The 16,585-nt window shown below is 36.3% G+C and overlaps 5 protein-coding genes across 5 annotated transcripts; all 5 read left to right on the top strand.

Moving 5' to 3' along the window:
- The first annotated feature begins 128 nt into the window (after positions 1 to 128).
- On the top strand, positions 129 to 1,774 carry LOC133849454 (uncharacterized). Its single transcript, XM_062285555.1, has 5 exons — positions 129 to 377; positions 434 to 685; positions 831 to 969; positions 1,028 to 1,244; positions 1,305 to 1,774. The coding sequence occupies exons 1-5, from the start codon at positions 222 to 224 to the stop codon at positions 1,627 to 1,629; spliced, it is 1,089 nt and encodes a 362-aa protein (XP_062141539.1). The 5' UTR covers positions 129 to 221; the 3' UTR covers positions 1,630 to 1,774.
- Positions 1,775 to 2,418: 644 nt separating this feature from the next.
- Positions 2,419 to 6,056, top strand: LOC133849458 (trypsin delta). Its single transcript, XM_062285558.1, has 4 exons — positions 2,419 to 2,691; positions 4,224 to 4,413; positions 4,592 to 4,871; positions 5,596 to 6,056. Exons 1-4 carry the CDS (start codon positions 2,616 to 2,618, stop codon positions 5,965 to 5,967), a joined length of 918 nt encoding a protein of 305 aa, XP_062141542.1. The 5' UTR covers positions 2,419 to 2,615; the 3' UTR covers positions 5,968 to 6,056.
- Positions 6,057 to 6,951: 895 nt separating this feature from the next.
- On the top strand, positions 6,952 to 9,431 carry LOC133849456 (trypsin eta-like). The gene is made up of 3 exons (XM_062285556.1): positions 6,952 to 7,106; positions 7,179 to 7,380; positions 8,581 to 9,431. Exons 1-3 carry the CDS (start codon positions 7,037 to 7,039, stop codon positions 9,371 to 9,373), a joined length of 1,065 nt encoding a protein of 354 aa, XP_062141540.1. The 5' UTR covers positions 6,952 to 7,036; the 3' UTR covers positions 9,374 to 9,431.
- Positions 9,428 to 11,125, top strand: LOC133849457 (transmembrane protease serine 9-like). The gene is made up of 2 exons (XM_062285557.1): positions 9,428 to 9,706; positions 10,311 to 11,125. Exons 1-2 carry the CDS (start codon positions 9,474 to 9,476, stop codon positions 11,095 to 11,097), a joined length of 1,020 nt encoding a protein of 339 aa, XP_062141541.1. The 5' UTR covers positions 9,428 to 9,473; the 3' UTR covers positions 11,098 to 11,125.
- Positions 11,126 to 12,836: 1,711 nt separating this feature from the next.
- LOC133848157 (serine protease 30) lies at positions 12,837 to 15,990 on the top strand. The gene is made up of 3 exons (XM_062283600.1): positions 12,837 to 13,350; positions 14,799 to 14,997; positions 15,063 to 15,990. Exons 1-3 carry the CDS (start codon positions 13,275 to 13,277, stop codon positions 15,685 to 15,687), a joined length of 900 nt encoding a protein of 299 aa, XP_062139584.1. The 5' UTR covers positions 12,837 to 13,274; the 3' UTR covers positions 15,688 to 15,990.
- The last annotated feature ends 595 nt before the right edge of the window (positions 15,991 to 16,585 follow it).

Below are 16,585 nucleotides of genomic sequence, written 5' to 3' on the forward strand. Positions count from 1 at the left end.
AATTTAAGTTTTGGCGCCTCTTCGTTAATCAGCGATGTGTTATCGATGCTATCGGTGTGAATGGCAATGCAAAAAATATCGATGCCCCGATAGTGCCATCGCTTTGGATGTCTCTATCGAAATCTATCGAATTTGTCCTATCATTCAGCGTGACAGCTGATTTGTGTGCAATTATATTTGATTATTAATTTGTTTGTTGTTTAATTATTATTATAATCAAAATGACTGTGATAATAATTCAGAGTAGTGATGTGCATATAGTTGCCAGCGTTAAAGTCAGCGAGGGAGCTGCCGCAGAGATATTTTGCTTGGACACCAAGACTGGCATCACTTACACAGAACAGTTGTCTGCCATCAAGTTTGTGCCGCGCGTTCGTGTACGTCTCTTCTTCTTCATCATCTATAGTGTATTAATATAATTTCATTTGTTTAGAAAACAAATAAGCGCGTCTACATGTCGGAGACTGTCATTCGCTCTGCCATTGCTGGTGCGCAGCCTGTGGAGGCCAAGTTGAGCGTTGCCAATGTGCATGATGACAGCAGCGGGAGTGAGAGTAACAGCGAGATCGGGGATGCTCAAAAGGAGACAGAGGAACGCACTGTGCTTGCTCTTAAGTACCATGTGGGTGAGGCACGCACTGTGCTCAACTGGCAGTGGCATCTGTCCGTCATCAACGTGGAGACGGTAACATCTTATATTAAAAATAGAAAGCTATACAATGCTAATGATCTTAAATAATGGTTAGAGATTCTCGGCATTATACTTTTTGTTACATTGATCACTTCTGAATGTCGGCTTTGCTCTAAAAAACATTCCCTTTCCATTGCAGTTCTATCAGGCCTTGCTGAAGGACACACTGCATGCGGCGTCATATTTGAGCGACACCGTTGACGAGTTGGTGGACGTGATTAAGAAAAAGGATATAGAAATAAAGCAGTATCGCTTGGAAGGTGCTAAACTTCGTCGAAGTTAGTAGGCAATCATTTTCAACATTAGAAGCATATTAATCTTTTGATTTTGGAATAGCTACGGTGGCCACCGAACATTTCGATGAGACAGCTCACCAAGTGAAGCATAAGGGAATAATGAATGAAGTATCCAACTATGCGGAGGTCGATCGTGCACTTAACGGCATTGGCGTAGAAATGATTGTCAAAGAAGAAGCACCAGCTGAAGAGGTCAAGCCGATGGCTAACGTTTCACCACAAGTGGATAAGTTCAAAGAAACTTCTAAACGCTCCAGGTTGGATTTATGATTTTTTTATGAAGAGTACGCCTTATTGACTGATTGTTTTACTCACAGAAAGCGCAAGGCATTAGAATCCAAAACAAAGCACGTGGAGCTTAAGGCAAAGCAGCGTCGCGAAAAGCCAAAGATGCAGTATAAAGACACTGAAAGCCAGGAATCTGATTTAAACTTAATACTTAAGTTCGATGATGACGACCTTGATGAAGATGTGAAACCAAAGCTGAATTCAAATAGTCTACCACCAAAAGCAGAACTTCAAGAGGTGGAAGTGAAGACAGAGACAGGGGAAGATGATGACATTTCCGATATTATGGCCATGATTAACAGCACTGTCAAGCAGTCCGCAAAAGTGTTTAGTCACAATAGCAATAACAACTAGCCCACAATCACAGAATTACCGACAAAGATAGAAACATACATTTTCGTGTTTGTGTCTCCATCTCTTTCTATGCTTTGATCAGTTTTCTTGTGAGCTACACATATTGTACATACTAGTTTTAATAAAATAGGTGCAAAATACTAAAAATAGTATAAGATAGTCTTAAAACCATGTGATATTATTAAGATATAAGCAATTTTCTTTTTTATATATTTACTCATATATATTTATATTCTTTTGTTAAGGCTTTTGCTTGACTAGCGATAGTAATATATGCACTTCGCGATGAGCTTGTGTAAAATTTTTACTTTTTATTGGACACAGTAAAGCAATCATAAATGAAAGATAAAACAATATCGAGCATTATCAATACAGTTTATTGCAAAAATGATTTTTAGATTGACTAATCGAGTGCGTATATAGTATATGGGTATGTGAATCCCGGCAGATAAGATGAACGACCATATATGTAAATAAATGCACGTACACTCCTAATGATAATCCTTTCAAAATGAATGCAAACATAAGCGATTACCAATATACATATATGTTATATAGAATACATAGTATACAATGCGTGAAATGTGGGAGTAAATCTCTTCTATCAATATGTGCGCCTTGCGTTATTTTTTTGTTTTCTACTGATTTCATTTTTGTTTATGACTGCGCCTGTGTAAATTACTTTGGCAACATTCAATTTGCGCACAATTTAGCGATAAGATAAACCCAAATAGGTATTAATAGCGTCACCATTTTGGGCTCAGGCTCTCATCGCCGCATTGTCCACGCCACGTTCGTTCATTACATTTTAGTCGTTCACTTGCCGAAGCTTCGTTCGATCGATAGTCTTGCGCGATTGTCAGTTGATACTTGTTAATCGATTGCAAGTGGTTTGCATATGCCGCGCTAAACAAAAACTTATCGGACTCGCTTGTTTTTCGGGACACGCTTTTTTTTACATTTTTTATTCTTGTGTGTTTGCTAAAATGCGTGCTTGTACTATTATATTTAGTGTCCTTTTTGGATTAACACTGGTTCTACAATTAGTATTTGCAAATTTGGGTGAGTCACAGCTTTGTCATTATTAATTGCCTACACATAAGCTAATATTATCTATAATTTCATATATATTGATACATATACGATAGTAGATAAAATAAGAAATGAACTTTAAGTCGATTCAAGTGAGTATTGCTTTTCACTCGAAATTGAAATATAAGAGAAGGTTCTAAACAGTTTTTGCTAGCCTTGGCTGGTAAAAATGCCTTTAATAGTTCGACTTGTTTTATCATAAACTTTGTGTAATTTTTTACGACCATATTTTTTCCAACTTCTGATAAAGTTATCTTTATAAATGTGTGTTTCTAGCATGATAACCTCAATTTTGTTTTTTCTTGGTCATCCTTGACCGTTGAAATGTTATTGTGGTATTTACCAAATCTCATCGTATAGAAATAGAAACGAGAAAACACTATTGCCGTGAGAAGTTTTATTTCCCCTTGAAAAATGGGCTTGCGGGCAACCGCATCACTCATTAATTTCTGTTAAGTGTCAACTGATATTGTCAATTCTTGAACTGTTCAAATTTGTGATTAGATTTCAAAGCTTATAGGCGGGCAATTTTGAAAATATTGTTAGTATGAATTGCTATTGCTGCGATAACGTGCTTGCTCCTATCTGATAGAGTAAATTCGATGAGTCAACTGCTTAGAACGTCACGGACACCGTATGTTTCTACCTACATAGGTACATAGATATAAACATACATAGATACACATACTATATACATAAATGTTATATAACATTAGGAGAAGGCAACCCGGCATTGTCTATTCTTTATCAGCTATGAAATATGTTACTGCCGAGTAATGTTGGCTGGCTAAAGATTTTGGTATGTTTTTTTACTTAAAAAATTCTTATATTTCATGTTTATTTTTGTTTAAATAGGAAAGGAGAAAATCGCATGTATTTCGCTATCCCAAAAGACTTTTTTAATTATCAAGGTTATCAAAAATATAGATAACGACAAAAATGAATTTTTAAATTTTAGTCTATTTAAGTCTTCTTGGTTTCTAAGAGAAAATTATGAAAATATTTAAATTTCTTTATAATTATTCAATTTATATTCATATAAAAAATATACATATTTGACTTTTTATGATATTTTTCAATAAAAACAAATTTTTTGAATTAAAACTAAAGATACTTTAATGAAATGAATTTTCTTTAATTTTGATATCATTTAAAAATAGTTATTTGTAAATTAATAAATATATTACATATATTTCATTACTATAAAAATGAAAACTAAAGTTTCCATCATTAATATAATTTTACATTTGGTTTGGTATCATATAAAAACTTCATTGGATAGGCAAAATTGGTTGCCAAATATGATTAAAATGAAATATATATATATGTATATTCTTGAACTCTTTAATTAATCAAAGCATTTGATTTAAAGTGAAAGAGGGATTGGCTGGGACACAAAATTGCCATGCTATCATATGTATTTATCGTAAGATCCGATTGTACTAGATTATAAATATATATTATAATATACATATATTTACATCCAAATACTGTCATTGCAGTTCCATCGGCAGCACTAGAAATTTCGCCCAAGGTTGTGGGCGGCACACCGATCTCGATAGACTCGGCTCCCTATCAGGTATCGGTGCGCATGACCGATCGCGATCGCGTGTCCTTTGGCTCCGGACACATATGCGGCGGAGTCGTGATCTCTCAGCGTTTGGTGGTGACAGCTGCGCACTGCACCTACAAGTATGTATTGGACTATGTTATTGTATGACCTGAATACCTTAGTTACTCTGCAATTGTATTCCTTACTCCATTAAAATAATAATAATAATATGTTGCTCTCGCTCACCTCATTGCAATAAGGAATTGTATTCATTATTTAAATAAAATAACAATAATAATCATCCACTTGCAATTACAGCTCGAATAAGAACAAATATTATACGGCTGGCGATTATGTGCTTGTCATGGGCACATCTTATCTGACGAGCACCACAAACAACACGCTGCAATATTATGTGCAGGAGTTGATACCGCATCCCAGCTACAATCCCACTACGCTGGTCAACGACATTGCGCTCATGTTCATCAATGGCTATATACCCTGGACATCGGTATCGGTTAAAGCGCTACCCTTGAACACCGTCGATCTGTCCGCGGGAGTCAATTGCTCAGTGACCGGTTGGGGCGTCACCAGCAGTGTGAGTTTTACTACATCGAAAAACAAAATAATTCTAAAATCAAGATGTTTGTCTAAGTACTAAGAATTTTGGTGTTTAAAGAAAACACTTCTTGATTTCAAGAACATTTGATATAACACACAATAAGAAGAAAAAATCGTAAAAAATCTTATTATAAGATCAAAAAAATATTACTTTCTATGTTATTGTTTTTGTTTTTACTATTTATTCATTATTTTTTGTACTACATATAAAACCCAAGTTCTTCGTAAAGTTTTAAAACCAAAAATCTTATTATAAGATCAAAAAACTATTACATTATTATTATTATTATTATTATTGTTTTTTGTTTTGTTACTATTTATTTTTACTATAACTTTTTTACTATTTAATTAAGGCATTCAGTTATTCAGTTGTATGTTAATCACTTTATAAAATCTTAGCCCAGGATGACCTCCTCTCTTAGACGAACTGAGCTACGAACGAATATACTCAAAGCTACATAAAAACTTTATAGGAATTTCCATGGATTACAGAATTTTGTAATCTAAATCTAATATTTTTGATCTTATTTTGAGAATTTGGTATATTTAAGTTTCATGTTCTTAGATTTAAGAATTTGCTCTTAAAGTGGTCTTATTTTAAGAACAGATGAATGTTTTTGATTTAAGTAACTGGTCTTTTTTCTCAGTGTAGCTTCCAAATGCATTGAATTTCCAATTAAACTGCATCTTTTATTTTACAGGGCAGCAGCGTGAGCAGCAACGCTTTGCGTGTGGGCTATGTGCCCATCGTTAGCTATCTGCAGTGTGCCATCGGCTACGGGAATGTGCCTCGGACTCAGCTCTGCGCTGGCTACATGACTGGTGGCATCGATGCCTGCCAAGGTGACTCCGGTGGTCCGTTGATGTGCAACAACGCCTTGGCTGGCATTGTCTCATATGGCTATGAGTGCGCCTTGGCCAATTATCCGGGTGTCTATACGAATGTCTCGGCGTACAATGCGTGGATCATCAGTACGAATAACACCCTCAACTATACGGTCTTTAAGAATGGCAGCGGAGGTCTTGTTGCCGGCATTTGGCTGACACTTTTTAGCATCCTATTGGCCTATTGATTTGGGGAAGGCTTTGCATTGCATTTGAACTGTACTGATTGATGATCTAATTTGTTAGTAAATATATACATACATATGTTTTTTTAAGTACCAATTTCTTTGTGTGTTTTTTTGCTATACCATTTCTGTTAATTGGGATCTCAAGTGCTGCCGCATCACGTGTAAGCTTTCGTTGCATTTATCTAATCACTTGAAGTTGGCGAAATTGAATTCTCTGCAATAATATTGATATTTTATTCATTATATACATTTATTTGTTATACAAGGCAATTCGAAGAAAAGTTAAACGCAACTACTACGAGTAATTGTATTTCTATCTTGTCTGCGCGCTGATAAACAGGCGATACCCTGTAAACATGGTAAAGTATAGAGTTTGCTACCCTACAAATTTCAAATAATAATAGAAACAGAAAATTATGGGATATTTCTAGCAATATCATATGCATATTCGAAATATTAAAATTCTTTTTCAATTTCTCAATCTATGCTTTAAGATAAAAACTGGCAGTAATTTATTTTTATTTATTTTTTTTGCTGTCTTAAGCATATCCTGAAAATTTCCGCACACGTTTTCAATTCTTTTAAAGTGTTCGTATCAGTTTATGGGGCAGTAAATCTGCAAAGGTTTCTGTGTTTAACCCATAGATTAGACATGTGTACATATGTATGTTCGACAGGGGAAAAAACAGTGACTTATCATTTGGGAGCAATTTATGAAAGACAATGAATGGCACACTCGAGCACACCCTGTATATCAACACACAGAACACACACACACACACACACCCAACTCTGATTGAATTTGAAATAGATTTCTACAACATCGACTGGCCGCTAAATAAAACTGAAGAGTAAGAAATGAATTTACAAAGTGGGCGGGATGTCGTGATAAGATTATGTCATGTATACGTGTATTGCCAGATTTAATTGCGGCTACACTACGATTGCATATCGATGATGGCCAAAACACCACTTGTCTTGTCCCTGACTGCCATCCGTAGTTGTTAGTTGACGTTCTCAGCTCGTCGAGTAAATACTTTCAACCCAATTTTCTTTTTTTTTTTTGCAAATGGCTCACCAACTAACGATCTCGACGATCTCATTGCTGCTGCTCGGACTTTTTGTCGTCTCATCGAGCGGTACGTTAGCCTCCAATTCAAACATTTGATTTCATTCCATTTTGAGTGAATTTTTCTCACTATTTCCTTTAGCTGGCAATCAGATACGAGGCAGATTTAACACAGATCCAGGACGCATCATCAATGGCACCTTGGCCAGCATGGAGGCGACGAGACATCAAGTCAGTCTACGACGTCGCCTCAACGATGGCTACTTCTTTGGCACCGGACACATCTGCGGTGGCACATTGGTCAGACCCAATGTGGTAGTGTCTGCTGCGCATTGTTTTGTCGAGTAAGTAGCAAGGATTAACCGGAAAGAGTTTCATTTACACGCATTCAATTTTTCATTCCAAATTTGATTAACTTCTTGCTAATCCATCCAAAGCAATTTTAAAGGATTTTTTTTTTATGTGAATTCAGCTACTTGTGTCAGTGATAACAACTAGTGTGTGTTGTGTAATTATAACAATAAGAATGCCATAAACGTATGCACTTCTCATTGCACAGTTAACATATATTAAGTATACGCACGTGCATTAATCGCGCTCAAAAATGTCATTGCAAATCGGATTATAAAATGAAAATTTGAAGAATACAACTTGCTGTTCGTCAATGAAATTACACTTTAATAAATATTTGTTGTTATTCCATCAAATTATGCACTTTCGCTGCTAAAAGTACAAAATTAAGTATACGCGCAATTTTCAGTATGGAATCTCACTTAAAAAATGTCTATGTGTGTTTTTGTTGTTTAATTTCTATGGAAGTTTTGTCCATTTAACTGTTCTGTGATAACAACTTCGTATGTCGTGTTATAATAATAAAATAATGCTCTCATAAAACTGACCGCAAAGAGAGACATTAAGTATACGTAACATTTTGATTACGAACCCCACGAAAAAATGTTTACGTAGCATTTTTTTGAAAAAAAGCGAAAAACTTTTTGCTTGCAAAAAAATAACAACGCAATTCAATTGAAATAATTTTAATGAAGTTATGCACTTTTCGCTGTAAAGAGACGTTAAGTATACGTTGGATTGTGAGTATGGAATTTGTGCTTGACTCACATTCCATAAAATGCGACGAAATATTGCTAAGAAAAATGCTAATGTAAACAAGTAAGAAAGCTACAGTTGAGTGTGCTCGACTGTGAGATACCCGCTACCCTTTTTCAATAGAAGCAAAACAATGTGGTCTTCATTTTATTAAAAATGGCCAGCGGGTATCTCACTTTCTATGGTATATTTTGAATGTAGTACTATATCAATACACTAAATAATATACTTGGTATATTGGTATAGTAATACATTTAAAATATAACGTAGAGTGTGAGATACCTGCTATCCAAATTGAACTATGGTATATTATAAATATAGTACTATATCAATACAGCCTTTGGTATATTGATAGAGTACCACATTCATACTCATCACTTTTCATTTGCATTAAAGTTTTTACTTCGCGTGATAACTAATTTATTCCCTATTCACAGCCAGGTCATATATGATGGCACATTCCTCTCCAAGGATGATTTCATTGTGGTGATGGGCAATTTGGATCGCTTCAATCAGACACAAACGTTGACCTTTAACATCGAGCATTTGTTTCTGCGCCTCGACAAATTCGTACTGAGCACCTACGACGAGGACATTGCGGTGCTGATATTGAACGACTCGGTGCCCACCAATCATCCGACCATTCGTCCCATTGAGATGGCTTCACTCGCCACGCCGGCGGGTCAAGTGTGCCAGGTGACGGGTTGGGGCACCACCGAGGAGGGCTACGGCTCCGATTACCTCATGACCCTCGATGTGCCCATCATCAGCGAGGAGGTGTGCGTCAATGACACCGATCTCGGTCATCTGCTGTTGCCGGGCATGATCTGCGCTGGGTACGAGGAAGGCGAACGCGATGCCTGCTCAGGTGACTCAGGTGGTCCTCTGGTCTGCCAGAGTCAGCTGGCTGGCGTTGTGTCCTGGGGCATTGGCTGTGCGTTGCCTCGATTTCCGGGAGTGTACACTGAGATAGCTTACTACTACGACTGGATTGTGGAGAAAATCGCCAGTATCGAAGGCGATGGAAGCGGGGATGGAGAAACTAGTGGAGATGGCAGCGGCGATGATGGTGAAAGTAGTGGAGACCAGAGTGGAGATGGCAGCGGAGATGATGGCGAAAGTAGTGGAGATGGCAGCGGCGATGGAAACAATGGCGATGGCGCTGCGACCATTTCCATTTCCGTCGCTCTCCTGCTATTGGTGCCCACTGTGCTCAGCCTTAATTTGTAGCTTTAAAAATAGCTCTAAATCTGTAATAATAAAAGTAGCCTGCGGCTAGTCAATCAAATGTTTTTGGTGTCACAGTTGTGTTTTGTAGTTCGATACAGTCATGAAATTGTACAGCTTTCTATTGCTGCTCTGGCTGCAGAAAACAATCGAAGGCATCGAGGACAAAGCAACGAAGTCAGTTGGGACTCTCGATTTGGAAAAGGAGTTGGTCAAACAGCAGGTGTCGGTGCGTCGTCGTCGCAAGGATGCCTATCGCTTTGGCACCGGCCACATTTGCAGCGGCTTTCTAATTGCCCCTCATGCTGTGCTCTCGGCGGCGCATTGTTTTGTTGAGTAAGTTGCTTCAATCGGTCAGTTGTCATCGATTTTTATAGGGTACGATATTATTACTTTGTGCCTCCAGTAAATGTATGAAACAAGCGGAAGGAGACATCTTTGATCTTATAAAGTATATATATATTCTTGATTAGCGTCAACAATCGAGACTATATAGCCATGTCCATGTCTCTGTCTGTCCGTCTATATGGGGTTCATATCTCAGAGACCGTAAGAGATAGAGATATAATTTCTTCAACAGCACTTGTTATGTTCGCAGAGCTGCAGACTGACATTCTGGTATATTTTGCACTCTATGGTATATTTTAAATGTAGTACTATACCAAATATATTGTTTGCTATATTGGTATATTTTTAGTATTTCTGCTGTATATTAATTTGTATAACTATCAATATACGAAAAAATAGTATTTGGTATATTAGTATAATTTAAATGTATGACTATATCAATATACCAAATATAGTATTTTGTACGTTGGTATATTTTTAGTATTTCTGCGGTATATTTTAAAATTAATACCGTACTGTTTTGCTTTTATTCAAAGCGTGAATCTCACACCCGACTCTAATTTGTTTGGTTTAACTGCCTTCAAATTCACAGCCAAAGTCATTATGATGGCAGCTTTGTCAACAAGTTGGACATTATCGTTGTGCTGGGCACCGACAATCGCTTCATGGAGTCGGATAACACACAGATCTTTGAGCTCGACGACATCGTGATGCCGCAGCGCAAGTTCAATCTGAGCAGCTACAGTCAGGATATTGCTTTGCTGTTGCTCAAGGGTTTCGTTTGTGGCGTGCAACCGTTGCCACTGGCAACTGCCACTGCCACGTTTCCAGCGAACAGTAGTTGCCAGATCATTGGCTGGGATCCCCGACCGAAGCCGATCTATAAAATGGACTTGCTGCTCAAGATGAAGGTGTTGCTGATGGACAAGGAGCAGTGCATGCAACAGCTGCAACTTGTGGGACAGTTGAATGCGGATCGCAATTGCTTCGAGCAACAACAGTCGACGGATGCCACATGCCTCACGGACACTGGCGGACCTCTTGTGTGCCACGCACACATTGCGGGCATTGTTTCGTGGGGCATCAAGTGTGACGACTCTCGACTGCCTGCGGTTTACACCGAAATCAGCTTCTATCGCAGCTGGCTGGACGCTGTTATGTCAAAGGCTCCTCTGGCAGTGGAACGTCAGTGCTTTGATAGCTTTAATGAAATTCCGCAAGCGAAGAGTGAACCAGTTGCAGCAAAATCTGCGGCTATTAAATTGTCAATTACCAACATGCAAAGTGTGTTAAGCGTCTTGGTCTATTTGCTAAGCATTTTTACAAAAAAAAAGTGTAGTATTCTTTTGAGCGCTCAAATAATTATCAACTGTATTTGAAACGTGACGAATAAATAATCAACTGTGCCTAGTTGGTGTTTGACTAAGCGAATGATTTCATTGCTGAAGAAACAGCAAAGCGAAAGTCTGTTTTTACTAATGAAATAAAACTTAATATAACTAACAAATGGTTAGAATGACTGAAGCATTATTTGATTGACAGTGATTGAATAGCTGATTAAAAAGCTTTCTAGGTATAAATTTACTGCTTGAATAAAACTATTGACGATTTTTGTGTGTGTATTAAACAGAAAGCAAGACTCGCTTAAACTATTTAATTAAATAACTATGCGAAAAATTAATTATTTTATTGACCAGTTGATTGACAAGCTTAGTGACTTAGCTTTTTTACTATTTGAATCAACATGTTCAACATTTTTCTATGCATCAGACAGCTTACAAACTAGTTGATTAAGCAACTATGCTAAAAATGATTGAACTGATTGACTAGTTGATTAGTAATTTATAATGCTCTTTCAAACTAGTTGATTAAGCAATTGTGTCTCTATTACAAATGAAAAAGAAATTTGATTGACTAGTGACTCAGAAGCTGATTGACAAGTTCACATTTTTACTACTATAATTAAAATGTTCAACCAGTTGATAAAACAATCGATCGACAATCGACTGGCATTTGCAAAATTCAAATGTCCAAAGTGTGTTAGTGAAACTACAATAGTTCAAGACGCAATTATTATTTGGCATTAATGCGAATTATGATGTGCTATAAATAGTTATAAATATCACGCCGCCCATTCACAAGAAATACCTTGAAGTGATAACACAACGCATGTCTTTTGGGTCTTTCCTGTGATAAGCCTGAGCCGCTGCTACTTAAACGCCAAAGTACTTGGACTTCTAGACGATAGTGTATTGGACCATCTTAATCCTTATCAATAGCCCCATCAATTGCAGTTGAGCCATGCGATCGTCTGGCCTGTCAATTGCTTTAGACATGCGCCCTGCATGTGATCCCACTATAAAACGTAACAGGGGAAATGATTTATTTTCGAATCTGGAATATTTTACATAAACCTAAGCAGTAAATGCAATGTACGAGCAGATGAACTGAAAATCTTTACTGATTGAACTATCTGCTTTAAAATGATTTACACAACTTGGCAATATATAAATATTTAATAATGATAATGAACATATTAAATTATTTTTTTGATATATTTATGTATTTTTAATAAAAATCATAATCTATTTATATTTGTATATATTTAAATACTTGAAACATTGTTCTTAAGACAATTATATATATTTTAGTTCTAAAATGTTGCATAAAATTCATAATATTGATACATTTATTTTTGAGTAAATAAAATATGGTAAAATATAGCCGGTTCTATAACCTTCTTGTAATATTTCATGCTAAGAAAGTGTTAAACTTTTAACAGTTCTGTTAATTGTCACTTAGTATTTTGTGTTTGATATTTATGTACGCGCTTTCTAAAATTAGTTAACAATTGTGCTAATAAATTTGTACATCTAATTAATAACAGCGATGAAGAAGAAGTCGAACTCCGAATACTCTGTAATCAAATATAAACAAAACGATTTCATGATTATGTCTGGCTTTCGCTTGGTATATGATCTCCACACAATTGTTAGAGAACTCTTTCCAGGAATTTGTTTAGTTTTTAGTTTACTGTCAAGTGAACACAAAAATTCGTATTGAATTTGAAATGCACTTCGAGCACAATTTGAATACGAAAATAAACAAAATACAAATCACAAACAACAAAACGAAGCGAAAAAAAATAAATAAATAATCAGCTTTCTTATCAATTGCGATTATAATTGTGTGTGTGAATGTGTGTGTTAGTGGCGTCGGTCGAATGTTGTCGCTAAACAACAACAGCAACAACAACAGCAACAACAACAGCAACAACAACAATAACAAGAGCATAAACAATAACAACAACATAAATAACAATAACACCGCCCGAAACCAAAACAAAATTGAATTATCTGGGAAAAGCGCTGCAAATTTTTGCGCTGCTTTCGTTCGTTCGTTCGATTTAGAAAAGCGAAAAGCTAAAAGCGAATCATTCCGTGTTTGCAGCTCGAAAAAGGTGCACATCCATTCTGCCATTGTGAATAACTCAACTTAACTCGAAGACAACTCAATTCAAATACGGAGATTTAGTATCCAGTCAACGGACAACAAAATGCAACCCAACGAACATCTCAAAAAAGTCATGAAGATATTAATCTTTGCATTTCTCTGCACAGAAATGCGCACAAGTAAGTTGAAGGCATATTTATAATACTATAAAGTTTATAGTAAAGTGGCTACATTTCATTGTTAGAATAAATAAGAATAGATTTGTTGTTACAATTTGTTTGTTGTACAGTTTGATGGATTTTTCATTTTGAATAATATTATCGAAATTTAGAAAGGTTGCGGATTGCATTGCTGTGAATATATTTTTATTATTGATCATTGGAGAAAATATGTAGTAGATGTGATTTTTTTGACAACGATTTGATGGATCAATGTTTTTTTACGTAGAAATATTTTTTAAACAAATTTTCTTTGTTATGAAATTTTGGTAAATCTAAAAAAATAAAAATAAGAGACTACTGTTTTTTTTTTCGTTTATATATATTATTAAATTATTAAAAACAATTTTGAAAAATGCAATTTATGATTAAAAATGTTGAAAATATGAGAAATTGAAATAAGGGAATGTTAGATAAAAAAATAAATGGATAAATGGATAAATCATATCCACTACATTAGTTTCATTGAGAACAGTCAGTAGATTATTTGACGGGGAGAAACAAATATTTATTAAATAAAAAATAGAGTAAAGTAAGAATGCTAAGATAAGCAGAAAAAAATGTTCGCAATTAAAATTGCATTAAAGTGCAGTTTATAGATCTAATAACAGATACGAAATATAATATATAAATATTATTATACAGTAACATGATGCAATAAAATAAAACAATTTTTTTATATTTTTAAAGATTGCAAATTTAGGAATTTATTTATTATGATGACTTTCCTTTGGAGAACTAAGTATAGAATACATAGTAAATTATTGCCATAAGCAATCTATTTATGTGTGAGCACTTGAGCCTAACGACTTAAGAAATGATTGATGGCAACATGTAGAGAAGATTTTATTTTCGTTAACTACTTGGACTAGTTAACAAGTAGCTGCAAATCCTTGACAGGATTCCGCTAGCCAAGCTCTACTGTTAGTGAGAGTTGCGAGATTGTGAGAACTTAGCTGATTAGCAGAGAAGTCAAGGTCTTTATTGTTTTTGCCAAATGCTAAATAAAATTCATAACACTTTCCGGCCAGCCGGGTCGTCTGCTGACGAAACGAAATGAAACTATCGATATCTGGCGATCTGGCGATCAATGAATAATAATGTTGGCCATAATTGGGCAATCGCGCGACGTTGGCAACTGGCAACTGGCAACTGCTTTGCGCCGGACTTGTTGTTGACTTCTTCTGTTTGACGATAATGGCACACACGGGCACGGGCCACGATCAGCTGAGGGCGAACTGAATGAAATGTTGTTGATAATGATAAGGTTACTTTGTGGATCACACCATACGCCACACGTATGCGTATGGCATAGGCAAAAAATGCATTGTTGCCAGGTGATGGCAAACGTAATTCAAATGGCATTTGATAATCCAGAGATTGCAATCTTCTGTTTTTTTTTTTTGCAGGCTACACACATCGCGATGGCACAAGAAAGCAGCGCGGCATCGAATCACCGAATGGCAATCGGCGTCAGAGTCGCGCTCCGTTCCAGGCATCGATACGTTTGAGGTCCCTCGAGGTGGACTACTATGGCAAGGGGCACATCTGTTCGGGTGCCTTGGTGGCATCCTCGGTGGTGCTGACCATGGGCAACTGTCTCTACAAGTGAGTGAAGTGGTAGTACACATTTAACGAAGGTACAATCTTTAACAATCTTTTTCTTTCTCTAGCAATGCCAGCAAGAGCTTCTATCATCCCGCCGAGCTGCTCGTTCAGCTGGGCAGCAGACAACGCTTTGCGCCCACCGCACAGAGTCAGGTTTATGGTGTGACCCATGTGTATCATCCACCCAAGTCTCTCTCACTGGCCATACTCATGCTCGATCAGGATGTGCCAGCCGATCAGTCCGATATTCAGCCCATCGCATTGGCATCAACAGCTCCTCTTGGCAGCCAATTGCTGCTGAGCAGCTGGGGACTGACTACGGGCGATGAGCATCACGATCACGATCACGATGATCATGATCATCGGGAGCTGCACGAAATGCTCAACGTGGCCGTCGACTGCAACATCAAGCAGTACTGTAAGCCCAGCTATGAGACGAAGAAGTATCTCTCGTATCAACTGGATGCAGGTGCTCCACTCGTCGGCAAAGACAATCGACTGTTGGGCCTGTTTAGCTCCACGCTGTCCACGGACTCGTCTTGGACATTTGTGGACGTGGCCAGTCATGTGGATTGGATTCAGTCGAAGATCGGCGATGGCTCCACACAGAACAGCTCGTGGTGGGGCATTCTAGGATTGCTCGTCTTCACCGGTTATGTGATCAAGTGCAGTCGCAAGAGTTTTCTGTGATTCTGTTCTGTTCTGTGTGTGTGTGTGTGTGTGTGGGGAATATCCAATGTTGGATTGGAAAATGTGATAATCTCTGTTAGGGGTATTCCAATGGCAATGCCTGTTGCTAATGCATTTTTTTTCCCTTTTTTTTGTTTTATTTCTAAGTAGAATAATCGATTTTTAAGAGCGAGTTGAACTCGTTATGAAATGTGCATTTCAATAAACAACAATATTGTACATTAGTGCTACAGTAAACACTCGCGAATAAGTAACACTTTTTTCTATTTTCAAAATGTTGCAAATTATCGCAATTTTTTTTAAGCGTTTACTGTAAAAAAAAAAAGAATATGTACTTAAGAAATGAAATTTGTATCTCGATAAATAATATATTAATCTAAAAAATCCAGTGCAATAAATATAACTTTAAATTTTGTATTACTAGTTTGAAAAAGTCTTGATTAAAGATTTTTACGATCTTAAAAACAAAATCATGAAATAAGGTTTTTGTGTTGAAACAATCTTAAATCCATTTTTGTGCTACATATTTGTGTTTTAATATTGATAATATTTTATTTGAAGATGAAAATCTTGTTTCAAAAATGCTTTATTCTAGATTTTTTAATTTCAGATTTTTTCGATCTTAAAAAGGACAATCATTAAATCAATTAAATCAAAATGTTTATGCTAAATTTGCATTTAAAGATTAAAAACCATTTTATTCTAAGAATACAATCTTGATTCAAGAATATTTTGTTCTTGATTAAAAAGTAGATTGCAAATCCTAATTTCAGATTTTTTCGGTCTTAAAAAGAACAATCATGAAATAAGGTTTTTCTTCTTATCAAACTTCACTTTCAGTTAGATTTGAATTTCAGACAGTTCTCTTTGTGAACTTTTACTGTAAGCAGCAAACTTG

Source organism: Drosophila sulfurigaster, chromosome X, assembly GCF_023558435.1.
Source record: "Drosophila sulfurigaster albostrigata strain 15112-1811.04 chromosome X, ASM2355843v2, whole genome shotgun sequence".
Lineage (NCBI taxonomy): Eukaryota > Metazoa > Arthropoda > Insecta > Diptera > Drosophilidae > Drosophila > Drosophila sulfurigaster.